The sequence below is a fragment of the Podarcis tiliguerta genome, assembly GCF_965153285.1.
Source record: "Podarcis tiliguerta genome assembly, chromosome: 6".
NCBI classification, from domain to species: domain Eukaryota; kingdom Metazoa; phylum Chordata; class Lepidosauria; order Squamata; family Lacertidae; genus Podarcis; species Podarcis tiliguerta.
Window position 1 is genome coordinate 94,286,998 of NC_139539.1, and position 27,257 is coordinate 94,314,254.

The 27,257-nt window shown below is 43.9% G+C and overlaps 2 protein-coding genes across 6 annotated transcripts in view; one reads left to right on the forward strand and one right to left on the reverse strand.

Annotated features, from left to right (window-relative positions):
- Positions 1-1,442: 1,442 nt before the first annotated feature.
- Positions 1,443-25,434, reverse strand: KLHL20 (kelch like family member 20). 3 transcript variants are annotated; one of them, XM_083446343.1, is made up of 14 exons: positions 25,093-25,300; positions 24,886-25,049; positions 23,761-23,847; positions 21,661-21,726; positions 20,293-20,866; positions 16,321-16,479; positions 14,596-14,690; positions 12,892-13,007; positions 9,888-10,071; positions 7,941-8,084; positions 6,390-6,523; positions 5,450-5,658; positions 4,410-4,516; positions 1,443-3,323 (listed from the first exon to the last, which is right to left on the reverse strand). In XM_083446343.1, the coding sequence occupies exons 4-14, from the start codon at positions 21,681-21,683 to the stop codon at positions 3,239-3,241; spliced, it is 1,830 nt and encodes a 609-aa protein (XP_083302469.1). In that variant the 5' UTR covers positions 21,684-21,726; positions 23,761-23,847; positions 24,886-25,049; positions 25,093-25,300; the 3' UTR covers positions 1,443-3,238. The 3 variants fall into 3 exon arrangements, with proteins under 3 accessions (XP_083302469.1, XP_083302468.1, XP_083302470.1); XM_083446342.1 differs by lacking the exon at positions 24,886-25,049 and having other exon boundaries at positions 25,217-25,434; XM_083446344.1 differs by lacking the exons at positions 7,941-8,084; positions 24,886-25,049; positions 25,093-25,300.
- Positions 25,408-27,257, forward strand: part of ANKRD45 (ankyrin repeat domain 45) — a 29,171-nt gene continuing 27,321 nt past the window's right edge. For all 3 annotated transcript variants that reach the window (XM_083446377.1, XM_083446375.1, XM_083446376.1), the window contains exon 1: positions 25,408-25,545. In XM_083446377.1, coding sequence (XP_083302503.1) covers positions 25,486-25,545 — 60 coding nt within the window. In that variant the 5' untranslated portion in view covers positions 25,408-25,485. The remainder of the gene's footprint in view (positions 25,546-27,257) is intronic.

A 27,257-nucleotide genomic window follows, 5' to 3' on the forward strand; every position in this document is an offset into this window, starting at 1 on the left:
GAGGCAGTGGAAGACAGGAGTGCCTGGCGTGCTCTGGTCCATGGGGTCACGAAGAGTCGGACACGACTGAACGACTAAACAACAACAACAACTGGATTGTGAAAAGGATCCCGGGGTCTTGGTATACCACAAGCTTAACATGATGTGATGATGCAGCAAAAAAAGCTAATGCTTTTCTAGGATGCATCAACAGAAGTACAGTGTCCAGATCACTGAAGTAATAGTACCACTCTATTCTGCCTTGGTGAGACCACACATGGAAAACTGTGTCCAGTTCTGGGCACAATTTAAGGAGGATATTGACAAGCTGGAATGTGTGCAGAGAGAGCAACAAAAAGGGTACTGAAAGCCAACCTTATGAGGAATAGTTGAGGGAATTGGGTATGTTTAGCCTGATAAAGAGACTGAGAGGAAATAATAACCCTTAGATATTTGAAGATGACTATCACATGGAAGATGGACCAAGATTCCTGCTCTGCGGGGTAGGACCCTGAACCAATGGCTTCAAGTTACAAGGAAGAAGATTCTGACTAAACATCAGGAAGAACTTTCTGGTGGTAAGAGTCATTCAACAGTGGAATGGACTTCTTGGATGTTTTTAAGCAAAGAATAGCCAGCCATCTATCATGCATGATGTAGTTGAGATTCCTGCACTCTGCGGGGTTGGACTACATAACCTGCAGGATTATTTCCAACTCTCTGCTTCCATAAAATCTAGTGAAGCTGAATGATGGAAGATTCAGGACAGATAAAAGAAAATGCCTTACACTGCCCATAGTTAATGGAACTCCTTCCTACAGGAAGCAGTGATGGTCACCAACTTGTGTGGCTTTAAAAGAGGATTAGACGAACACATCAGTGGTTATAAGCCATGAGGGCTATGCTCTGCCTCCATGGTTGGAGGTAGTTGCTGGAAACCGCAGGTAGAGTGCTCTTGTGTTAGGATCCTGCTTGTAGATTTCCCATACACCCCTGATCTAGCAGGCTCTTAAGTTCTTCAGCTGCACATGAAATTGATACTACAGTAAGCCCACAACTGGTGTGCATTCAGCTTTTATGTGCTGGGCAAAAAATATACTTTGGCAAGCCCACCCGCCACTGAGCCCAATGTGGTTTGGCTAGACATGATTTGGGCTTTGGACATGATCTTCAGAATGTAACCCCCATGGACCGTATTTACTCAAATCTAAAGTGCACCTTGAAACCCTAAAAAAGTATTTGGTGAATGTAAATGTGTCATCAAATCTAATGTGCAACTTAATTTTTGCGACGTAATTTGGCCAAAAAAGGTGAGCAGTGGATTCGAGTATATACAACATATTGTGGGCTTCCTCTATATTAAGGCTATACAGAGGTATTTTGCTCACTGTTTTCAATTTACTAGCCCAAAGGGTTTGAGTTGGGAGCTATAAAGTAAGTTTATAAACCAGCAACTTCTGCTCTTTCAGTTAAGTCATGAGAAAACACACCAAATGATTTTATTAAGGTAACACTATTTATACAAATCAACTCATGCTAGAAAAAGCACAAATGATATGTAAACAATTGTTTACAGAATACTTTTTCTTTGTAAAGGTGCAAATGTTCAAAATGTAAACACAAGAATGCCATCTCTCAGGCCAAGAAGGGTTTTCCCCTTTCTTGAAAATCCACTTGTGTTAAGTTCCCCCACCCACCCAAAGACATTGAAGATGTTGAAGTTTACAAATAAAGCTACTTCTTAAAGGAAATGTCAGTAAAACTTAATTTCATTGGCATTCCTTGCAACTCACCTCACATCACCCAATGCTGCAATCAGCTTTCCTTTCTGCTGCTTCCTTGGCACCACAAGAATAGGACACAAGTTATACATAACTGTTCTTTAGCTCCAGCCATCACTGGCCATGTTTGCTGGGGTTGCCTAGAACCAAGAACTGCAGTGACATAGGTTTCCCATCCTTGCCCTACAGCCCACTAATTTAGCTACAGCCGTGACAGCTGAGTTTTTAGATAGAACTATGCTTTAAGGATAAAGATGGCAGCTTAGACAAATTCAAAATGCTTATAATTCTAAGCATGTCTTTCAAAAGTGACAAGACAGGCATCATTATAGATAGATGTAGATACCATTTCACTAACGGTCAGTGTGTGGCTCTGAAGTACAAATTATTACTAGGAGATAAAATAGGTATCCTATTTCTGATACAGTACTCTGTTCTTTAATCCAAATCAGGCTTGTATGTGTACTTAAGTCACACTAGTTAACATTACTAGTGCACTAACAGTGAGAAATACAAAACAGATGCAACTAGAGCATAAAGTCTATACAAAGGGAGACTATCTACCAAGACATTCTCCTCCACAACCTGTACAGAAATGAACAGAAGCAGCGCACAAATTCTGCTGTGCTCCACACTGACTTCAGTGGGGCTTGTGCTGGAGAACTTCCGGGTAGATTGCTCAAATTATTATGTGTCTATTCCTTGTTCCACTACTGTATTCTTATTTTTTTAATTCTTTGTTCTTACTTGACCCACAGTGCCAGCGACCTTTTGTTGGCTAGCCCTTGGCTTCCAAAGATTTTAACTAGGCCAAAGCTTACAAACAGCTTCATTTAGAAAGCTGCATCAGAATTTTACTTGGGGAGAAACCACATTACCATAATATCAACAATATGGTAGAAATGAAATGGAACAGGTTTCAGCATAGATAGAATTTTCCCCAATGCAGTGTAAAATTCAAGCAGCAGCATTTTCTGCCAAAGCCCTGTTGAAATGAATGGGCTCTTATGCAACTAATTTGTTTAAATGGAGCATATGGGCCCTGTATGAGTTGACCTCTTTAAACAAGGCCAATGATGTTTCAGAGAAACATTTGTCTATGCAGATGCACTGTCTGCCTCTCAATAGGCTCCTGTCTTTGATGGAACTCATATACAGCTTGAGGTCTTCATTGCTTAGAATAACGTTACATTCCAGTTTCTTCATTAAGATTGTAAAATTAGAATGGGGAGACAAAGACAATGAAAACTATGTGTTCCAGGTATATTCCTGGGGTTGCTTGGTCTGGTCTTCTGTAACTAGTAGAGGAGGGGGGAAATGCTTGCAACATCCATTATAGTCCCATAGAAAGAGGCACCAGCGAATAATATAAATGTGATCTCAATTTTACTAGAGCCTCAGAGAGCTCAGCAGTCACCAAGCTGACCAGCTTCAATAGGAATGAACTCAGAGTGAGAGAGATTTCTCCCATTGGCTTTCTACCATATATGGGATTCACAGTGTGTCATTTTTATAACTCCCACTCCACCTCCAAGCCGACGATAGTTCATTCCTCCATACAGTCTGCAAAGAAAAGAAACACTTTGTTACTCTGATTTAACCCCTATTCTTACAGAAGTGCAAGAATCAAATTTATAATAGTCAACATGGATGGTCTCCAAATGACTGTATTGGGAGAGAGAAATTGCCATATGAGAAGAATCATTAGCTGGCATGCTTGTTACTAAATAGTGGGATATAGGCCAGCAAAATATGAAGAGACCAAAGAAAAAGGTCTTGAGATTATTTTGATGCCTAGGGTTGATAGGAATCTGTACATGGTCTCAATAAAAAGGCTGGTTCAACCACCAAATCAAACCATGCTTTCATATTATGTGAGCAAGACTCAGACGTGTCTGTTCCCTTCCCCCTTTCATTTTGTGACAAGCTGGAGTTTGTCCTCAAGCCCACACTGGAAGCCATATTTTGGGAGGAATTCAGCATAATGATCAAGGTGTCTCCCCTGCCAGGTAAGTATGGAATTCAGCATAATGCAACCAAATCGCTCTGTCAACAATCTTGCTCTGGATTTTGAGACACACCCCTAGAGCCAATGGAAGCCCACAGGGGGAAGAGAGGGGGAAAGTCCCACTTTACAGACTTTCTTTGGTGGGGCGTTAGTTGAATCCTGCCCTTGATTGTGTCTTTCAATTCTGGCTTCTGGGCAAACCATAGTCTGAAATGATTCCAACTTTAAAGCAGAAACTAAGGTTTTCTGTAGAATTGGGAGGGAATCAAAGTGCACTACAGGAGGAGGAAGAAAAGAGTTTGGATTTGATACCCCGCTTTATCACTATCCTAAGGAGTCTCAAAGCGGCTAACAATCTCCTTTCCCTTCCTCCCCCACAACAAACACTCTGTGTGGTGAGCGGGGCTGAGAGGCTCCAGAGAAGTGTGACTGGCCCAAGGTCACCCAGCAGCTGCATGTGGAGGAGTGGGGAAGCGAACCTGGTTCACCAGATTATGAGTCCACTGTTCTTAACCACTACACCCCACTGGCATGAACTGAAATTCTATCATTTAATGCCAAAGCAAGGGTTGGCATTGTTTCTGAATAGTATTGTTTGAAAAACAAAACGCATCCTAATTATGATCTTTAAACTTCTTTACCTCCATGTGTTGGCATCTGGGTCAAACACTTCAATAGTCTTCAAGTATGTTGTGCCATCAAAGCCTCCTACGGCCATTAGCTGTCCATTCACAACTGCGAGGCCAACCTAGATAATGACCAAGTAAGTGATTTGTGTAAGTTGGAATGTTGCAATACAGTCTAGTGTTCTAAACACAGGGACTTCTGCAGAACGATATTCAGTGGGGTCAAGTACACAATTTACATTTTTCCATTGGTGGAAGAGCAACTGAGAAGAAGAATATGGATAAGAGGTAAGTAGTTTAACTAGTTCATTGGTCAGGCTATATATCTCAATGCACATACTGTCTACATCCAGAGTTGACAGAATTGTACTGCTTCACTCCAAGTCTGAATTTTCTTTTCAGCCTAAGAGCAGCACTGATGGTCAGTCTTCCTCTGATGGCCACATATTAGTGACAGGTGTAACCAAGGTTTGCATGCAAGCATGCAGCATTCTCCCTATCACACCCACCCAGCCTTAGCATTTCCAGCACTGGAGGGGGGTGGGCCTGGAAATGCCTTCTATCCTGGAGGATCTAAAGAGCTGTCAGAGGGCTCATCTCCAATCTTAGCATTGTGCTTCTTAGTGTAGAGCAGGCATGTCCAAAGTCCGTTTCAGGGGCCTAATCCAGCCCGCCAGTTGACTTAATCTGGCTCCCGTGGCAGTATATGTCCCGGGATAAAATCCTTTAAAAAAGCTCAACAACTCTTTGGTCAGCCCTCACGTGTGTTCACTTCATCAAATCTGGTCCTCTTTGAAAAAAGTTTGGGCACCCCGGTGTAGAGGTTGGAGAGAAAAGGTCCCTCTTGTCTGCTCTTTAGAGATCCTAAAGCACTCTGATTGCTTTCTAAAGAACAGAGAGCTATATTTCCTGCTCAAAATGGAAGATAAAAGCTGCAGTAGCTGGTAGGCCACTTCCTGTAGCTTAGCAGACTGGATCCAGAGCTCAGGTTAGCCACCTCTGGTCTAAAGAATTCAAGCTGAGCAGGAACAGCAGCCCAATCAACCCCAGCTTACCCCGCTACGGCGTGACGTCATGGCTACCACAGGAGACCACTGGTTCGTTCTGGGGTTGTATCGCTCAGCACTGCTAAGTTCAGTCGTATCATCTCTGCCTCCCACAGCATAGATCATGTCTTGGTATACCGCACAACCTAGGTGCTTACGCCGAGTGCCCATGGGTGCTATTGTGTGCCAACGGTTCTCCTGAGGGTTGTAGCGCTCCACTGTGGAAGATTTGCATACATGGATCAAGGGCACAAGAACACAGCCACAAGAAAAGAAAAGCCAAACACCAGTGGAAGCCATTGCTCGTTCTCATTTCTATTTCTTCTGTTGCATCAGACCAAGGGCCCATCAGCTGTGCTATCGTGTTTCTGATATTGCCTGGATAGCTCAGTTGGTTAGAGCACGGTGCTGACATCACCAAGGTTGCAGGTTTGATCCCCATATGGGACAGCTGCATATTCCTGCATTGCAGGGGGTTGGACTAGTTGATCATCGGGGTCCCATTCAACTCTATGATTCTATGATCCTGGCTAGCCAGATGTTTCCAGGAAACCCAAAAGCAGCCCCCACCTTTTTCTCCCAGAAGCTGGAAATCTGAAGTATACTGCCCCTGAACATGGAGAAAATTCAGCTACTCAACTTCAATGGCTATTCAGTTATAATGGTGAGTAGCCACTGCTATCCTACATGAGAAAATTGAAAGTCTAGGATTTAAACAGTTCTCAAATATTTGTCTTGGGAAATTGCCTATCAGATGGAGACATATGCATATCTCCTCAATATAAAATTAGCAAAATGTGACAATTTGGTAAAAAACAAACAAACCACCCAGAGCTGAACTCTATTACGACCAGCCCTTTCATTTTCTCAGGAAAACCTTCAAATGAGTCGTGTCAGAGTTCCTCAGAAGCACCTGGAGGGTAAATTAATGGCTCTTGCATGGAGATACCTGTGTTCAGAGGTGAGGTCCCATCAGAGCCTCCAACAGCATAAAGGAAGCCCCCTAGCACAGCCACAGCCACCCCAAGGCGCCTTGTACTCATGGAAGCCACGCGAGTCCATTTGTTCTCCTTTGGGTCATACCTCAAACAAAACACAAAAGCATCTCTCTCACCAAGTCTGACCAATTCCACCAATACCAATCAAGTATCTTGACCCTGGTACTAGTCTTTATCTTAAATGTGTCTTAGAAGGCATTGGTAAATAGCCTGACCTCTTAATACTTAAAATAAAGACTAGCAAACTCAATTATCACCTCCTGAAAACAGAATGGGTTCCATACCATATAGACAACAGAATATTCTACCAAAGATAAACCAGGATTTGGGAAACTTATATGTAGGTAAGCAGTTACTCATTTGTCAAGAGGGCCATGTCCTTTCAACTATAAACTGGGCAAGGTAAACAAAATAACGAACAGACAGGAACTTATGGAAACTAAACAATGGGGGGGAGGTATTATGACAATTAATAATAATAATAATAATAATAATAATAATTTATACCCCGCCCTCCCCAGCCAAGACTCAGGGCTCAGGGCGGCTAACAACCAATAATAAAAACAAGTTGATTAAAATACAATTTAAAAGAATTAAGTTACAACATTAAAACAATTAGGGAGCAATCTCTTCATAGGAGGAGAAAGGAAAAAGAAAGAGGGGGAGGGAATCAAACTGATTCTGAGCCAAAGGCCAGGTGGAACAACTCTGTCTAATTACTCATCTAAAAAACCAGAAAATCCTCCGGACTCAAAAGAGTACTTAAACCCCAGATTTTAAATGCTTAGGTTGCTCTCAAAGCTCCAACAAGGGACCCGTTTTCACTCTACAATTTTGGGAATCAACCCTTTGCTTCACTGGACCAAGGACTAAGGCATGGGTGAGAGACGCTGTAGCCCTGCTAGTATGGGTTACTGATGAGGAGAGCATACCGTATTTTCCCGTGTATAAGACTATATTTTTCCTAAATTTTTGAAGTTTTAAAAAAGAGGTCGTCTTATACACAGATAAGTGCATAGTGCATTTTTTAAATTTTGGGTTAAAAAAAATAGGGGTCGTCTTATAGACGGAAAAATATGGTAATTTTCAAACGAAAGGCACAGTTCTCTTGATCCCTAACTGAGGTTCTGCTTACTTACCTCTTCTTTCTCACTTGACTTTTAGCATGAGTACTGTGGCAAAATTGTCACATTCACTGTCTCTAAGCTTTTTGGGATAGATAGGGATCCTTTTTTCTCTGTAGATCATGCTGTGCATGCTCTGTGAGTTGATGCCTTCTTATACTTTAACTCTGCTGTCTGAAAGCAGCATTCATATACTGTCACTTTAGTTTCATGTACTAAACCAATTTTCCTTTATTCCTTTTTGTGAGCATAAGGCTAAGGGCAAAGACGTGTTCATAACAGACACACATTATAACAGTAGCAAAAGATTCCTGGCAGTGTGCATAGGAATGCGTGTGAGTGCTCCCCCCCCCCACTCCCAACTCCTTAAAAAGATACCTTTCAACAATGTTAAGACAGGAGACACCATCCTGTCCACCCACAGCGTACAGGTAGCCACCAAGAACCGCCACTCCGACACTGGTTCTGCAGGTGCTGGTGGGTGCTACATCGCTGCTCCACTGATTAGTCTTTGGGTCGTATCTAGAAAAGGCAAACATGTCAGGTCTTTATGTTAATTTCACCTGGACTTCTTAAACCTTTTGCTTTTTCTCATTACTTACTGCCCTTCCCTCAAGACCTTTCATTGGTCTATGTCAGTAGAGGCTAAACATTATAACCTGGACACAGATTAATTAATGGAATGGGGTACTCTTTCCAGAGGCAGTACCTCCTTTCCAAAGTTTCAGATCACATGGGATCAGGAGCACCATGCCATCAGTCCCTCTGCTTATGATGTTTAGGCTACAGGGTTGATGCTGTGTTAGTAAAAATGCACAAGAGGGAAGAATCGGGGGGAAAGCCGAAAGAGGCACCGCCCTAAAAATCTAAAAACAGTTGTGGATGCATGCAGCACGTGGCTGACTTGTCCTTGTCCAAGATGTTGATGGGAAGATAAGGTTAAAATGAAGCAGTGAAAGATGGAAAGAATTTGCTGACTTAATTATTACCTGGAATACAAAAAAGGGAGGTGGGAGGAAGTCGAGGAAATAAGTCATTAAAGGATAGAATTGTGAAAAAATGGAAGGCTTTTTAAATGTTTTTGTTCTTTTTTTAGTGGGGTGGAGGTGTTTTATGTATTTTTAATTGTTTTATGTTGTTTATGTTGTTGTTGTTTTATGTATTTTTAATTGTTTTTTCTATTTCTATTTTTCTCTTTTTCATTGTACCTTTTCTCTTCTTTCTTTCTTCTGTAGCTATTAAACTTTTAATAAATATTATTTTTTTAAAAAAAGACTTGTCCATGTCTATAGGCACAAAAACCCAGCTGGAACCCGGCCCTGCGCATGGACAAGGAGAGTTTCCCCACAGTTCAGCTGTGCACCTGGAAGCTGAGTCTGGGGAAGAGAGGGAGGGAAACTAGGTGCTGCTTAGTCTCCTTCCCCTCAGCCTAAAGCCGGAATGAAAGAATTATGTGCTCCTTCATAGTCCGGCTACAATTCACCACCACTAATGGGGAAAGGGGCTGATATCCAAGTTAGATAAGAGAGAGGGGGCCAGAAAAAGTGAATCCCTGCCGTGTGTGTGTGTGTGTGTGTGTGTGTGTGTTTGTGCAGTTTCTAACCTAAGAAATCTCCATGACAATCAGACTTGGAAACCTTAAAAGAAAAAAGCAATGTCCTCAGAGATCCAAATGATGAGCCAGATACCAGAACCACTGCAAACAGGTGTGCATAGTGTACCATGCGTACAGATAAACTTTTTAAAAAATGCTTGTTTAGGAAAGTATTTGGATCTTGGTCAATCTTTTTTTAGATATACAGTGGTGCCTCGCAAGACGAAATTAATTTGTTTTGCGAGTTTTTTCGTCTTGTGAATTTTTTCGTCTTGCGAAGCACCACTGTGCATTGACGGTTTCCCATAGGAATGCATTGACGGTTTTAAAAAAAAGGCGCAAGACGTTTTCGTGTTGCGAAGCAAGCCCATAGGGAAATTCATCTTGCGAAGCAACCCAGAAAACGAAAAACTCTTTCGTCTTGCGAGTTTTTCTTCTTGCGAGGCATTCGTCTTGCGAGGTACCACTGTATTGTGCAAAGGTTACAACTTGTGGTGGGGAATGGTTCTCACACTGTTGCAGAAGTATTAGGTTACAGTTAGAGTAGTAGTCTCTAGTTTGCATTGTGGTTTGAAATGTTTGGAATAAGCTATCTTTCTTGTTCCAAGAAAATAAATAAATGAGAGATGGAATAGCAGTTTGCATGGAACCCGATTCAACATCCATTGCTATAATCAGAGCAAGCAGTTAAGCTCCAGAGAACCAGAAAAGTATGTTTGACAAGAACTTACCTTTCCACACTGTTAAGATAGGAAGAACCATCATGGCCTCCCACTGCGTACAGAAGGTCATCCAAGACACTGACTCCAACCCCACAACGCCTTTTGCTCATGGAAGCCACCATCCGCCACTCATTTGTTTGAGGGTCGTAGCGCTCAACACTGGAAATTGCATCCCCGCTGCACCAGCCACCCACTGAAAGTTGTTGGAGAGAATGCAATGGAATGACAGAATATAATTAAAATACATAATTATATTAACATTAATATGAGCTTCTGGGGAAGAAAAATGCTGGACTAGACATCTGTTGTCAACACACCATGGGCAGAGACAATTATGTGGCAAGTAATGACAGCAAAGCCATAAAACTTGGTTATCACATTATCTCTGGGAAAACAGAAATAACAGGGATTAACCTCCGACACTCTGAAAGGCTGCTTTCCATGCTAAGCGACTGAGAAGTTTTTGAGGGACTTGGATGGGGGTGAATGACTGAGAGTGGATGAAATCGCATTCTTGCCCAAACACCACATAACAGTCTTAAGGGACATAAGGTTGGCTAAACTTCCCTTTTTAAATATTATTTGTGAGACTATTATAAATTGTGACTCAGGTTATCTGTCTACCAGTTAAAATATACATCTGGAATGTGACCCACTGCTGGCTTAAGAAGAGACAATAATTAAAAGGCTGAAAGCAAAACAAACCACAGAGCCTAGGGCTTGCTGATCAGAAGGTTGGCAGTTCGAATCCCCATGACAGGGTGAACTCCCGTTGCTCAGTCCCAGCTCCTGCCCACCTAGCAGTTCGAAAGCACATCAAAGTGCAAGTAGATAAATAGGTACCGCTCCGGCGGGAAGGTAAACGGCGTTTCCGTGCGCTGCTCTGGTTCGCCAGAAACAGCTTAGTCATGCTGGCCACATGACCCAGAAGCTGTACGCCGGCTCCCTCGGCCAATAAAGCGAGATGAGCGCCGCAACTCCAGAGTCGGCCACGATTGGACCTAATGGTCAGGGGTCCCTTTACCTTTAAGATATATTTTAAATAGCTAAGAGGTATTCCAACTGTTAGAAATCTTTACTGTATTTGATTTTTAACCCTCGGTCCCTCTGCTGAAAGTGCTGGTTGCAAAGTGAAACTAATTAACATAATTATGCTACTGTGAGAAAAGAATGCGCTCTGATAAGCAGCCAGGGGGCTTTGACTTAGAGCACGGACTGTAAGGTCTTCAGGAAAGTGAGTTGTTAGTAAGACCAAGAACACTCAGTAATGGAAAAATACGGTTGGACACCGACTGTTGTCATTGTGCAGCAACTACTGGATGAGCAACTGAAAGAGCTCACAGCTGACCTGCATAAAATGGTGAATGAAAATGGACCTGAGAAACATGAGGCTAAAGAAGACACAGAACCTCTGGAGAATAATATTGATGGAGGACTGCCAGAATAGGAGAGTGGAATGGTAGTAGGAGGCAGTAGGTGGTGAAATGGAGGGGATCTCTACACAGGTACTGGAAGAGTGAAACACTCAAACAGTGGAGTTATGATGTTGGAGGAGTGGAATGAAACCATGGACATATTCTGAGAAATATTCTGAACTGCCAGAGAGAGATGAGAAAGAAAGGATCCTGTGTAAAATTTGGAATGGACTTAGAGGGAAAAGAATGGAGGAAGAGGAAATGGAAGGACCTTTTTTCTAAATTAGGATGGAAAATCATGACCAACAGGAAATGGGAATGGAAGATATGAAACTGGGTGTGAATTAATGAATATACAATAAATAAATAACTATGGATTACTGTTTTAATATATGGCCACAGCAAAGAGACCAATGTGAGTAAATTGCTTCTTAACACTGGAGTTGTTGTGTAATACAGTGGAACCTTGTGTTACGTACCGTCCTCCTTGAGAACGCTTTGGGTTACGAGCTCCACTAACCCGGAAGTAGACGCTCCCAGTTGTGAACTTTGCCCCGGAATGCGAGCTGAAGTCGCGCGTCGGCAACAGGAGGTGCCATTAGTGAAAGCGCGCCTCATGTTAAGAACAGTTTCGACTTAAGAATGGACCTCCAGAAGGAATTAAGTTCGTAATAAGTTTGTAATTAAGTTTGTATATATAACTGACAGATGGAGAATCGGAAACCCTTTTCATTTACTTCTTTTCTTTTTTTCATTCCTTTATTATTTTCATCTTCTTGTTTCTTTTACTACATTTCTTTGCTTTGCTCTTACTTTTAATTTTTTTATTTTTGTGTGCGTCCTCTGCTCTGGGTCAATGAAAGGGTTAACCTGAACTCAGGTTGCCAGTTGGGGTGGAGTTGAGGGGGGGGAGAGTTTAGAAGGCTCCCTGGAGCCTTTTGTTTCCTCCCTCCCATTTTTCACTTTCTGCTTCTTGGAACAAGGAAGAAGCCATGTGGCCTGAATCTGCAAGTGAACTGAATCTATCTAAAAGGGCAACTTTATAGCCTGCATCTTTGCTAACCCAAAGAGTAAGGAAACCAAGTCCTTTGCTTTTTGAGATGTTTGGAACCATTTTTCATCTTTATTTTACTGCCAGCAGATGGAGACTTGTTTGCTGAAACTTCTGGAAACTCTGAGTAAAACATGCACTTATTTGGAAATCTAAGGATCTATGATTCATTCTAGCCTGAGTATTTTCATGTGGAACATTTGTTTAATGGTGGATAAGGCAGATGCAAACTAACCAAGTTTTCATGTGCTTGGAGCAATCATCACTGTGCCTAACCCCCCACTGGAGAGTAGGAATCTCTCTTCCAAACCTCGCTCTCCAACACATTACTTCTGCTCAGCCTGGATTTCACCACATATACATTTATACTGAAGTTTTAGGTCACACACATTTAGATAAGTCAATTATCCCTCCAAGTCAAAGGTGGCCCACTACAACTGTCAGAGATCCTGTTGCCTGGAACAAAGCCCTCTCTGCCTTGCTATACTGTTGACCAAAAATGGTATGCCCCGCCTCCCTGACCAAGTCTACAGTCATACATACGTACCTGCAAAGAGTACTTCCCCACAGCGGATAGGCTTGCGTGGTCGAGTTCTTGGTCCCTGCATCAGTGGTCGCTCTTGGGGCAATAGCAAATAGTTCTTAGCTTCATCCACAAGGTCCCTGCACGGGAAAGGCCATACAGTATTTTTACTGTGATCCAATCATTTTGCAAATTACCAAAAACTACTGCTCCAAAACAAGGCACAATTTGTAATTTGTTATATAATCAAAACCCAAACACAGTTTAATGTAACATTTTGATGTCTTATCCTACACATTTTGAAAACTCTGCTGAAAAGCAGCAACACAATTAACATTAGCAGCCATGTTTAAAAGTGGAAGGTGAGTCGCAACATTCTGCAAACTAAGTGGATTGACTTGTCAGGATTTAGCAATGCAATTTTCTTGAAAAAACAAACATCACCCCCATGGCATGTTCACTTATCAGGCCATGCTAAAAATGTTTGATTAGTCAACCTACCCAAACCCCGTACACCTGGCTCACACCTGACGTCATATCTGACATTGGGTAGAGATACAGATCCAGTACTGAATGGGGAATTCAACCCTGCTTGGTTCAGGTGAGCCAGGGAATTCCCAGGAGGAACCATCTGCCATGCCAAAACACTACAGAAAGCAGGAATCAATCCACCTGCCTTAGATGATGTGCTTGGGCAGTTTGCCCCCCCCCCCGGCCGAGGGCCAACTCTGACAGTTGGGAGGGACAATCCATCTATCAATCACAAGACATCAGATCACTGACAGGTCGGTGGTCTCACCCAGCTGTCAAAGTTGGGCAGCCAGGGTGAGGGAGATAAAGATCTGGTCCATTAGGCCACAAAGGTTCCCTATGCCTGATGGAAGCTGCAATCCTGCACTGGCAAAATGTTATTGATCTTGGAGGGATTTACTTTACAGTAAAGATTCCACAAATCATGCTGTACCAGTTTAATTTGTCAACAGTACAGCTGAATAATAATCCTTTTATATACTGGGCTCACAGAAGTTTGTGCTGCTCAGAATCTCTCAACCCCACCCCAACAAAAGTTGCTTGTGACAGAAGATATATTTAATGGGAAGAAAGTCTAACTTTGTAATAAACTGGTCATTTTAGAAAGAAAGCATTTTACATGATAGTAGGGATGGGGGATGTGTTGCCCTCCAGATATTGTTGAACTACAACTCCCATCATCCCTATGGGCTACTGCTACAGTCTGATATAATGCCCATATGCAGAGCAGAAACACAATTAGTTTCATGCTAGAAAGAAAGGCAGCAGGAAAGTTATAAGATAATCCAACATTTGAAGTGACATAATTTTGTCAGGAGTGGAAAATAAGATAGGGTGGACTCTTGCACCCCTCAAGGGATCTACTAGAATCAGCTTTTGTTGTGTGAGCCACAGAGAAGGAAAGTGATATTTTTATTAAATAAATTTGCGCAACTGAATGAAATATTAATGCACCTCCTTTTTGCCAACAGAAGATACTGCCATTACCTATTTTTATCCCCTGACCACTGTATGCTGCATCCTAATTTCAGGTCCTAGACGGGCACTTTAAACATTCCATTTTCCGATAGTTATATTTTTAACATGGCAGTCTGACACACAAAAATAGTCAAGCTTCCAAAGGACGAGTTCTGACAGAAGATCTCACGGACAAAGACTTTTTGGCTTTCAAAATGTAGATGTACTGTGGCCACTTACCTGCATTCTTCATCACTTTTAATGAGCGGGTCAGAACCAACGGTGCCTACCAGGAACTTTGGGCTGAGCAGTGGCAGGCGCACATGTTGCAACACCTGCAAATCAAGGACAGTGGATCAGACGTGGGATGGGGCACCACACTGCTGATGAGTGCCCAGCATATGCCAGAAGTTATGGGAATGCTTTCTGTCAAGATCACGTTATCAGATGTAAAAAACCAACATGCTCCATTCACTCATCATGCCAAACATGGTTTGGGCTTCTAAACCCTAGGGCTGAGCTGAAATGGCATCCCAACTTTGCCACCCTATTCACAGTGGACAAACTAGATGATGATTCAGCACATCTTGGTAGCTTTCTACAATTTCTGAGCACTGCTATGAAATGAGGGAAATAAATGCTATCTAGCACAATGGCTGGCAGGAGTGTTGCTGCAAAACAGATGGTGCCTGGAAGCGGGGGTGAGTCAGGGAGGTGGTTTTGGCACTATTTGCCCCCTCAATCCCGTCCACAAATTATTCAACCCAAAAGTTCTCTGCAGAGAAAGTTGTTGCTCAGCTTTATTTAGAACACCTTCTCACTCAGCTTCCAAGTCCACTCCTGTCTCTATGGTACAGCAGCCTCTGTAAATGATGTGATGCCGTAACCATGGCTTGTCATCACATCAAGCTATAGTTAGCAGAAGCTTTGGTTTGTAAAGCTGCTTCAAAACCAGTGTTAGATTCTCTTTTGCTGGCTGATGTGTTGAAATCATGATGTGTTGCAAGTAGATTCAGAATAGACAGAATAAAGCACTTATTTACACAATGCATGATCAATTTAGAGGACTAACTACAAGTAATGGTGATGACCACTAGTTTACATGCCTTTAAAATGAGATTAGACAAATTAATGCAGAACTGTGTTATTCTCCCCTTGAGAACAGTTGGGAAAGGGCCTCACCTTTGGGTCTGTGAAGGCACTTTCTGTTTTTGAGAAGGGGTCAGTCCCTCGCCCCTGATGACTTCCTGCCTTTCGTAGAATCATAGAATTGTAGAGTTGGAAGGGACCCAAGGGCCATCTAGTCCAACCCCCTGCAATGCAGGAATCTCAGCTAAAGCATCCATGCCAGATGGCCATCCAACCTCTGCTTAAAAACCTCCAAGGTAGGAGCCTTTGTTGCAAAAGGGTTGACTTCAGCAGGGTTCTGCACTTTCAAGCCAGCCAAAGCTCACACATGGCATCTAGCCCAGCATCCTGTTTCCCACAGCTGCCAGTAGGTCCTCCTGGGAAGCCCAAAATCACCTTGGAGGCAATAGTTGCCTCCCATTGCTACACCCCAGCAATTGGCATCTTATGGGATGCTGCTTCTGAACCTGAATGTTATGTAACAGCCAATAAATAGCTCTAATAAAGTATACATTTGCTTTTGATACAATCTGAGAGAGATATAAGTGACAAGTGCTCCTTCCTAATGCATTTTCACTCATTGACCAGAATATTGGAAGGCAGGAACAAGTCTGTGTTTTTCTTATGGCTCCGTAAGTAAAAGGCTAAAGTGGGAACTGATATTTCTCCCCTCTCCTCCCTCCCTGTAAGGTCTTTGGTGCAACAACCTGTCTTTTTTGCTAATGTTGTCATGGATGATTGATAATGCTATAAGTAAATGAATGCCAGTAGGTCCTGGCAAAGTCCCATCAGCATGCATGTCCTTGTGGAAGAAAAGTCCTGTAACCCAAAGGTCACCTGGGGGAGCTGAGGTCGCCTCTCCTGAATGCTATATTTCACCCAGGCCATCACTGCATTGAAGACCTGCTCTTCACTCCGGACATTCAGTTCATCACTGGATATGATGTCAATTAGCTGATTGGCTGGAAGCAGCATGAACTCCTCACTTTCCATCACCTGCACAGAGATGTAAGAATAAAGAGTTATGGAAAGCTCTTCAAGCAACCAGCAAGCATTATGAACTGCAGGTGCAAAGTCCTGTTCACCAATGAAACTGGGGAACTTTCTGCTTCTCAGTATTTTGGTACAAGCATTTTACAAGCCTCAGAAAGCAACATACTGGATACCTTTTAAATAACAATACAGGTTAGGCTAGGCTGGGCCAGTAGACAGACTGAGCTGCTTTGAATACAGAAGGCTTCATTTCAAATCCTTGCCAGCTATGAGCTTCAGACTTGTCTTGGGCCAAACATCATTGCAGCCTCAGTTTTCTTATCTGTAATCTGGAAATAACAACAACCAACCCTAAAAGGCGGTTGATAATAATAATGTACCAAGTTATTTATGCCTTCCATTACCCATTTTGTAAATCAACAGAAACCATATTCAGGGGTGGATAGGAGGGTTATACACATGAATGAGGAATCTTAGCTATTAAAGCAGCTGCACCTGTAATACAGACAAAAGCCAGAACAAAAAGTATCGGATAAAATTACTAACTGTTTTGCAGATAAATCTGAAAAAGCCTTCTTGACCTAGGCTTGAGGCAGAATACAAGAGCATCTCAGGACAAGGGGGTGGGCTTATTTGATCCCACCCCTGTTCTGCTCACTTTCTCTAAAAATACACACAGAGGCCAAGAGTGCAGATGCACTTCAGAGGGAACCAGAGACTCCTAAAAACTGCCAAGGACTTAGCTAGCATGAATTACAAGCCTCTGACATGCTGCAAACAAGTTAATAAATTTGTTCTAGGCTCTGGGAGGAAGCAAGTTTCTCAGAAGATACGAGAAGAATCAGAGAGACTCTCACATTTGAAACAGAGGAAAGAACATTGACTGGACAAGCCCCTTGAAGCCTATCAAACTGAACTTTAGGAAATTTCTATAGTCACTTGAGTCTTAGGGAAATCACAAAATTGATTCTATGAGGCCTGCATATCTTATGAGCCACCAATCCACATACAGTTCACCATGGAATTGGTCAGTCTATTGCTTTTACTGTCTGCTTGGGCCAAATATTGTGACTGCTTGGCTATGCTCAGGCTTGGTGGGTCACAAGTTATGCAGGTCCAGCGTCAACCCAAACAGCTAAAACAAGAGAAACCTAATGCTTAAAACAGGAGTCAGCAAGGTTTATCTTGTCTGGGCCAGATCGGTCCCGCGGAAATCTCTCCGTGGGCTGGATCGCGCACGTGCAATTTTCGACGTCTGCATGTGTGCACCCATGATTTCTGGCGGCGTGTGTGCGTGCCCACGATTTCCAGTGTCTGCATGTGTGCAGATGTGATTTCCGGTGCCGTGGAAGCGAGTCCGTGTGCTGCACTGCGCTAATTTAGGGGGGGACAGCTCATGGGCCAGTCAAACGACCTCCGCGGGCCGCTTCTGGCCCATGGGCCTTAGGTTGCTGACCCCTGGCTTAAAACATGCAAGCTCGTTTTTGATAACCTCTAGAAAAGGGAGGAAAGAGAAACAACAGCTATAACCTAGCATGTGAAGGGCCAAATTAGCTATAGATCATACCTCGGAAACAGCCTTTTCTTTCACCAGAACACTCCTCCAATGCAATTATGAGAACAGTTCTAGATCAAGCAACGCAAGTACACTAAAGGATGCCATGGAGACAGCCAAGTGATCTGATAATAGACAATCCAATTTCTTGCTCACGTAAACTCCACAATATGGTCCCCCCCCCTATCATTTGCAGTATTGGTTAATCTTATATCTGAAGCCAGAGCTTTTTTCAGCCAGCACCTCTCAGGTGGTGCCATTGCCATTATAAGAGAACAAGGGAGGTATTCATGATGAGTTCTGGCACATATTTTTCCAGAAAAATAGCACTGTTTGAAGCTTTGACATCTAACAGAACAGTTAAAGGGATAACAACAGGCCAAGAATTTAACTTATATGCAGATGATGTGGTAGCACTTGTAAAAGACTCTAAGCAAGCATCCAAGAAATTGTTATACTTGATCAGAGGATTTAGTAAGCGCTCAGGATATAAAATTAATATTATAAAAATTGAATGAATGGGTTTTAATATGAATAAACCTGTGAAAGAAAAAATAATAGAACAATATGAAATATCACAGAAAGACATTCTGAGTAAATATCTCATAATGTGGATATCGCAGAATTTGGAAGCTTTTAAAAGCATAATCATGATAACTTATTACGGGAAGTAAAAAATGAGTAAAGTCAATGGACACATCTGAAAATATCATGGATGGGGGAAATATTGGTGTGACCACAAATATTACTTTTGTTTTTAAACATACCATTATGGCTTGACCAAACAGTAAATGGCAACTGGGGGAAAATATTGATATAATTTGGTATTTAAAAAAACAACACAAAGTCACTGGGAAAACACTGACAAATGCATTTGAAAATGAAGGCTTAGATTGCCAAGCAGACAAAAATTACATGAAAAAGCTTGTGGGATATTTACAATGCAATTTGTTTTTGTTTTTGTTTTATCATGTATTTTGTATTCTCATTTAGTATTTTTATCTTGTGAACCACCCTGTGATCTTTGGATGAAGGGCAGTACACAAATTTTAATTAATAAATTAATAAATTAATAATAATAATGACTGTCTGTAATTATTTCAATATCTATCATTGAGAAGTATTTCCCATATACTAGTTGTGAGCCATCAAACCAAATACAGACCACCAGTAGCTTGATATACACCCTGTTTCCCCTACCTACTTGTCCCTGCACAGAGGAGGAGGAAACTGACACCTGATGGGATGATTATAGGATGGATTCAGTTTGGTATGGCACAGGTGTGCATACCAGTGCTACATCTGAACAGGTTGTCCTGCACCAGTGGGCTAATTCAAGCAGATGCAGGCTGGGTTTTGCTTTTTGGTCGAGAGTTTTAACATCTTACATCATACATTTGCTTACCCTGAACCCTGCTGGGGAAAGCAACCTATGTCTAATCCATGCACCACTTATGTAGTATCACAGCAAGCAGTATTAGAAACTCAGATATACAAGCTAGGGGACAAATGGCTCCTTAAACCAAGGTTACAGTTGCCAAAATGGAATGTCTAATTGCCATTTTTGAGCAAGGTGGCTATAAAGTCTTATTTTTCAAATGATGCTCCAAAGACAGTGATAATCTGTAACCGTTCTCAGTGAAAGTGCATTCCTGCTACTCTAAGGCCATCCTTGCTTGCTGATTTATGGATTAACATTGATCAGAAAGGGGAAAGAGGTTTATCATAATGTGGGAAGGCTTGCAAATATGCTTCAAGCTTGATCTATATATGCAAGGGAAGAATTTTGGTAGACAGAGATTTTATGGTGCAGGAAAATCTAGGCCATATTGCACCACACACGAAATTATGTTATGAGCAGTCATATCAAAGTTTTTCTGTGTTTCTATCATCAATGAGGCCCCATCAAAGATGACAGCCAGTTAATTGCTTTGAAAAATATGAAGAAAGTGCACAAATTAATGTATTTACTCAAAGACAAAGTTAAGACACACATGATGCAAGATAGACTCATGGACTGAACTCCAGCCTGTATATAGACGATTCCAATTTGGAATGCTTCCACATATTATTATTTTTTTATATTAAAAAAACAACCCTTACTTATCAAGAAGCAAGGATCTAGGACCAACTCTTTCCCTGTTTTGGTGATTTTCTAACTGCAGGGAAAAGTTCAGGAAAAAATGCCGAGGAGTGCTCAGAAGTGGTATAGATTCCTTTGTTTGTGTAGACCAGGCCTTAGAGGCAAATGGACCACTTACCTCTTGAAAGTTATGTTGGGTGAATTTGTCAGCAATTCTCAGAAGTTCTCTGCAGGAGTGGGTATCAGCAAATGCTCGGATGCCAAGGCAATTGGAAGGATCCAACTGTCTCTTCAGGAACTCACAGCAGGCCTCTTGGATCTCAGCTAGCTGGAGGAGGCAGGCAGCTGGCAATAACGTCTGAACGTTGCCCTCTTCCACCGTGATTTGGGATGTGTACGCAAAGTCAATCAGAAGCTCCATGGCCCTTTCATCAATATCTCTTATTACCACCTCAGTTTGCCGGCTCTCTGCAAGCTCCCCTGTGAACATTGCTCGGAAGTAAGGGCTGCAAGCTGAGAGGATCACCCGGTGGGCATAGATCTTCTTGGCCCCCACAACCAACACCACATCGCACAGCTCCCGGTGCTTCCGCAACAGGTTTATGACCTCCAGGGTTTGCCGGGGGTGCTTGTCTGAGATGTAAGGCATGCGAGCAGGCTGTGGCACTCCTTCCGGGAGCTTGTTGGGATCTCCGAGAGTGCAGCGGCTCGTTACATCCATTCCTGTTTCGCCTGCTCGATTACTGGCACACCTGGAAAAGGAAAATACCAGTGATACTAATGGGCAATTTGGGGGGGCACAGAGCGGTGGGCAGGGAAAGAGAAGAAAAGTCCTGTTCCGCGCATGCGCGGAAGCTGCGAAATGCAACCCGTGCACGCTCAGTCGCGTGTTACGTTCTACTCAGGATACGAACGGGGCTCCGGAACAGATCCCGTTCGCATCCAGAGGTACCACTGTAGTTAATGCAACTCTTAGCTTCACCACCACCCGCTGAGTTTTGCGATTTAAAAATTGTTAACAGCAAGTATTGCCAAGCACTGACTCAGTCCGCACACCAAAACCTAGTTATTTGTGTTAACTATGGTGTGCTGTGAAATCTGAATTAATGAATACAGTGGTACCTCTACTTACGTGCCCCTCTTGTTACGTATCCTTCAGGATATACACACGGCAAACCTGGAAGTATATTTCCGGGTTTCGCCGCATGCACATGTGCACTAGCGCTCTATCGTGCCGTATGTGTGCGCAGAACAGGGACCTCAGTTTGCGGAAACCTCGGGATCCGACTGGACCTCCGGAACAGATCCCGTCCACAACCGGAGGTACCATTGTAGTTATAATTATCATTCCCATCTCAAGAGGCAATTGCACCACAGAAACAGGTTTACTGAGCAGAAAGAAAATGAGAAGAAAGTCTAAATCATTCTTGTCTCTGTGTATACATAACTTAAACATGGTTTGCATTCTACTCTGTGATTAGTATAAACCATGATTTGATTTAATGTCTGAATTTAACCTACGATAATTTCTCTTTCCGTATCTTACCTGCGCATTGGCTTTCCGTCCATGCACTGCCAAGAGAAGTCTTCAACCTACACTTCTGTGCCAGTGCTAAAGAAAAGAATGAAACAGTGTGTGACAATCCACTCTACTGATCTGTAATCTATGAGTAGTATAATCAGGGCATAGAGTAAATCCAATGAAATCAGTTGACTTAGGTTAGCCATGACCAACTTAAATCTATTTGCTGCAATAGGTTTACTAAGAGTATAACTTAACTCTTCATGCTGTATCCAATGCTGCAGTTCCAACATTGCAAGAGTTCCAAAGTGTGCAATGGAGTTTCCTCTTCTGTCCCCTCTAGCTCCCCAGAGACCCTCCAGAGAAGTTTTTGGAGGCACACGGGGGAGGAGAGGAAACAGAGGTCTCCTTTCCTAAATACACAGACCAGGGACACAATTACGATTTCTTACATTTCTAACCTGCCTTCATTAATGCAGATTTTTTTTTAAAAAAACGAATTAGAATTTTCTCAGGCAATTCTTCTTTAAGATGTTCAAATTACCAAGCTTGCCTAATATTTTACTTCCATTTGTTATCCATATTGGCCTGGTTCGCATGTCACTTCAAACAGTTAAGCTTGACTGCGATTTAAAGGTGAATGCACCGTGTGCTGGTATGCAAGGAGAAGTCTGTGGTTGCTTCATTCCTCTGCTGCTGCACTGCAGGAAACTAAGCCATGGTTCAAGCCCAGGCTCCTGGTTTATCTTGCTGCAAGTTTGGTTCCAAGCTGTAAGCAAGGTTTGTTTTTTGCTTACAGCTCATGGTTTATTTGGAAGAGGCAAACCATGAACACAGCTTTTGACAAAACACTAAGGCAAGCCATGTCTTAGTTTCCATAGTGCAGCAGGAGTCAGGGAGAATCTTTTCCCCCTGCGCTAGCGCAGTGCGATTTCACTTTTAAACTAAGGTTAAGCTTAACTATGGTTTAAAGTAGGATGTGAAAATGTGCACCGCCTTGCCAGATGTAGGAAGGCATAAAAGTAAAATAAACATTCCCATAATATACACAACATAGAACTATAAAATCAAAGAGCTGGAAGGGGTCCCAAGGGTCATCTAGTCGAAACCCCTGCAATGCAGGAACCTCAGCTAAAGCATCCCTGACAGGTGGCCACCCAACCTCTGCTTTAAAACCTCCAATGAAGGAGCGTCCACCACCTTCTGAGGGAGTCCATTCCGCTATCTTACAGCTCTTGCCCTCAGAAAGTTATTCCTGATATTTACATTTATATTTCACCTTTCCTCCAAGGAGCTCAATATAGCAGGCACGCTTTCCCCCTCCAAATTTTATCCTCAGAACAACCCTTGAGGTAGGCTGAGGTGGTGAGGTAGGCTGAGATGGTGAATGGTCTAAGGCAGAGCTGGTCTGTCCATGAGGCAGACTGAGGCTGAGAAGTGAGGAGAAGGGGCTGCGGTGGCTTCTGGCGAGATTACTAAGAGTCTCCGGAGGCCTCTGCACCCTCTTGCAAGGGCTCTTGTAAGACCTCACTGCAATCACAACTGTGCACCCCTGGTGAGCAAGGCTTTGGCAGGGGCAGCAAGGGGGTGCGGGTGCCACATGTGAAGGTGGCACATTCCCATTTTGCCTCATGCGGCAAACCAGATAGGCCACCCCTAAACTAAGGTCACCCAGAAAACTCCATGACGCAATGGGGATTTGAACCCTGCTCTCCTAGGAGTCAGTCTGATACTCCAAACACAAGGCCACCACACTTGCAGCCCCACGGAAGACACAGGCAGTTCAGGACAGCCCCATTCCTTCACATGTATCCCCAAGGGGTCTATTTTACAAGAATTTGGCTGTTATATGCCATACTATTGTCAATATAAAAGTACAATGAAACAGTTATTAGAAAAAGGATTTTAAAAATTTATATACAGTACTCTCCTTATCTAGTAGTCAGAACATCAGGGCAGAGTCTAACTGAAACAGAACTTTATACTTATCCATTACTGTATCCAAAGTAAAAGTACCATGTCCAATTATGGTTTTTAAAACATTAAAAAGCACTTCAGCTATCATAACTCATATTAAAAGAAAAAAAGAAAATTGGTGAACGAACCATGTTTACAGTCACTCACCTTGCTATGAAGTTGAGGTAATTCACAAGCCCTGAATAATCAAGAATCCCTGCCTTCTAGTCATTTTATCCATTGAGATCAACAGGACTGCACAAAAAATAATAATAATAAAAATAATGACCACAAAGGTTCCTAAGTTAGATTACAACACCTAAGAATTTGAAATGTTTTACCTATTGTATACCAAAACAGCACCTGCAGAATAGAATTCTAGCACTTTTTCAGAAAATCAAGGTTTCCCAAAAATTGGGCTAGGGACAGATCCTGATTAGGATTGGGCCTCAAAGACAAACTTGACAGGTGGTTGGGGTCACCCACCAGTAAATCACATGTGATTAGGGTATCACAAGACTAACAGGTAGGTTGTCCCATCCACCTGTTAAAATCCCTTGCACAGGTATGTAAGTCTCTCAATGCTCTGCCTTTAAATAATCAATACCATTGGTTTAAAAAGGCTGAAAAGCAGGGACTAAATCTTGCTGCCTAGGTTGTGTGGTCCTGTTCCCTATTGGGAATAGGGTATGCCGCCAATGTAGAATTAACCTCTGTTCTCTCCTTGCATCAGCAGTGATGTCAGCTGATAGTGGGTGGGCTTGGTCTGGGGGAAATGACCTCCTCACTGGACCCCCCAGTGGGACAAGATTGGCCTGCAGGCTGTAAATTCCACATTCCAAATTCCAGATAACCTCCATGGGATGCTGAAACTGGCCACCAACCGAGTGAATCTCAGATTCCCAAAGAGACTGACATGTGCAGGCCATCTAAAGTAGCAATCCCATCCACTGATTTCTGGAAGCAAGACCCATTTGATTCAACGGAACTTAGTTTTGAGTAGGCATGTAAAGGATTATGCAGCCAATCACTGCAGAAGTTTGGGAAGCTGTCAGAGGAGGCAAATCTTCAAAAAGCCCAGGATCCAAACTGATGCATCCTCGAAGGCCAAAAAACAAAGTAACTAAATAAATCCCATGGACTAAAGCCTCCCTGGTACTCAGCGCCTCCTTGGTCCGATGCAGCCGCACTGTATCCCCGCCCTCACCCGCTGCAAGTCCATCTTCCAGCTTGGTCACCCAAACTCCATTTTCTCCACCTCAAACCACCTGACATATTCCAGGGTCCATTCACCTTCCCCCCTCTGGCCCGGGAGCGAGTCTGCGGGATGACTAAACAAACAAGCAAGATCCATGGAGGGCAGGGGGTCCATCAACGGCGACAGCTAAATGGAGCCTCCACGGTCGGAGGCAGTATACCCCGCTGCATGCCAGGGGCCGGGAGCGAGGCGAAGGGAGCTGCTGCCTCCGTGCCCGGCAGACGGGTTGACGGGGGAAGCACCCGGCTGGAAGGGAGCAGGCCCCGGGACCGGCGCACCTTTGGCCTGAGGGGCTCTTGTAGGCGCCTCCCTTTCGCGTCCCCCCCCCCCGCCCCCTCCTCCGCCCCGGCTGCCTCGAGAACCGACCTCGCAGGAGCGGCGGGGGGCGGGGCGGCCTTTCGAAGGCTCCTTCCCGGCTTCTTTCGGCACCGCAGCGGCTCCCGCAGCTCCTGCTGGTCCCGGAAACTGCCGGTAGGAGCCGCGCACGCAGCGCACACACCCCGCCCCCGCGCCCCCCCCGCCCCAAACCCGGGTGCACCACCGGCCGGAAGCCGCCCGGTCCTGTTAGGTGTCCGTTCGGGAACGGCGAGCTGCCGCGCGGAAGTTCCGGCCTCGGAGAGTCCCGCGCCGTTGCTATGGCGACGGCATCCGCTGCTGCGCTGCGGCGCGGAGGAAGCGCGGAGGCGAAGGAGGAGGTCGGGAAAAGCGGGGCGAGGAGGGGGAGGGATGAGCTGGGGGGGGAAGAGTGCGTAAAAAAAAACATGGGGTTTTAGTCAACTAACTTTTACTCAGAGTAGACCTATGTCGTTAATTGTTAATGGCTCTGTTCTGAGTAAAAGAATGCTAAAAACACTCTTGTTCAGGCCTGCCTGCCTACATGCTTAGAAAGTTGGGGTGATTTTAATCTCTTAAAACATACAAAAGTTAAAATACTCAAAAGTATGGTTGTGAACTTTTCCTCAAAATTATTGTTTTATCTCTTTATGTTTTTCACAATCAAGCGGGGTATAAATTTTATGAAATAATAATAATTAAAAGTTGCTTGAATACAGTTAACCAGGGCTATTGACTGTTTGGCTCCGAAGTGTCCTCTCCGATTGCATGGAGCCCGGACAGCCCCGTGGTTTTCCACGGATCTGAGGGCAATGAAACAATCGTTGAGACAGCTAGAGCGCCGGTGGCGGAGGACCCATTCTGAAGCTGACCGGACACAGGTTAGAGCTCAATGTCGAGCCTACCAAGTGGCAGTAGCGACGGCGAAGAAGACTTTCTTCACCGCCTCTATTGCATCTGCAGAAAACAGCAGCAGGAGACTTTTTCAGGTGGTCCGCAATCTAGCGGAACCACCTGCTACATCGGGGGCCAGTACGGGCCACATGATCTCCTGCAATGATTTTGCAAAGTTTTTTGCAGATAAAGTCGCTCAGATTCGGGAAGAGGTCAATGCCACCGTGGGAGCAGGGCCGGGGCGGGAGAGTGCTAGAGTCCTGTCTAGTCAAATTGCATGGGATCAATTCCAATCTGTTACCTCCGAGGATGTGGACAGGCTGCTTGGACGAGTGAAACCAACCACCTGTCTCCTTGATCCTTGCCCATCCTGGCTTATAAAAGCTAGCTGGGAAGGGCTGGGCGATGGGCTTCGTGGGGTGGTGAATGCTTCCCTCCGTGAGGGAGTCTTCCCAGACCCGCTGAAAGAGGCGGTTATTAAACCGCTTCTTAAAAAACCATCTTTACCAACTATCGCCCAGTCTCAAATCTTCCATTCTTGGCCAAGGTGATTGAGCGAGTGGTGGCTGAACAACTCCAGGCACGCATGGAAGAAGCGGACCATTTGGATCCCTTCCAGTCGGGATTCAGGCCTCATCACGGGACTGAAACTGCCTTGGTCGCACTGGTTGATGATCTCCGGCGGGCTAGGGACAAAGGTGAGAGCTGTTTCCTAGTTCTGCTGGATCTCTCAGCGGCGTTTGATACCATCGACCATAACATCCTTCTGGACCGTCTTGAGGGACTGGGAGCTGGGGGTACTGTCATACAGTGGTTCCGCTCCTTCCTCCTGGGCCGTGTTCAGAAAGTTGTGGTGGGGGATGAGTGTTCAGACCCCTGGGCTCTCACTTGTGGGGTGCCTCAGGGTTCTGTCCTCTCCCCCATGCTTTTTAACATCTATATGCAGCCGCTGGGAGAGATCATCAGGAGGTTTGGGCTGGGTGTTCATCAGTATGCGGATGATACCCAGCTCTACCTCTCTTTCAAATCAGAACCAGTGAAGGCGGTGACGGTCCTGTGTGAGTGTCTGGAGGTGGTTGGAGGATGGATGGCGGCAAACAGATTGAGATTGAATCCTGACAAGACAGAAGTACTGTTTCTGGGGGATAGGAGGCGGGCAGGTGTGGAGGATTCCCTGGTC

Bases quoted from the DNA above. Each gene is read 5' to 3' on its own strand.
- KLHL20 (XM_083446342.1), bottom strand. From the start codon at position 21,683: ATGGACGGAAAGCCAATGCGCAG. The intron at 10,072-12,891 runs GTACGTATGTAT...AACAACTTTCAG, and splicing joins TGGGGAAGTACTCTTTGCAG to TGGGTGGCTGGTGCAGCGGG. The intron at 6,524-7,940 runs GTATCTTTTTAA...GTTTTGTTTGAG, and splicing joins TGTCTTAACATTGTTGAAAG to GTATGACCCAAAGGAGAACA.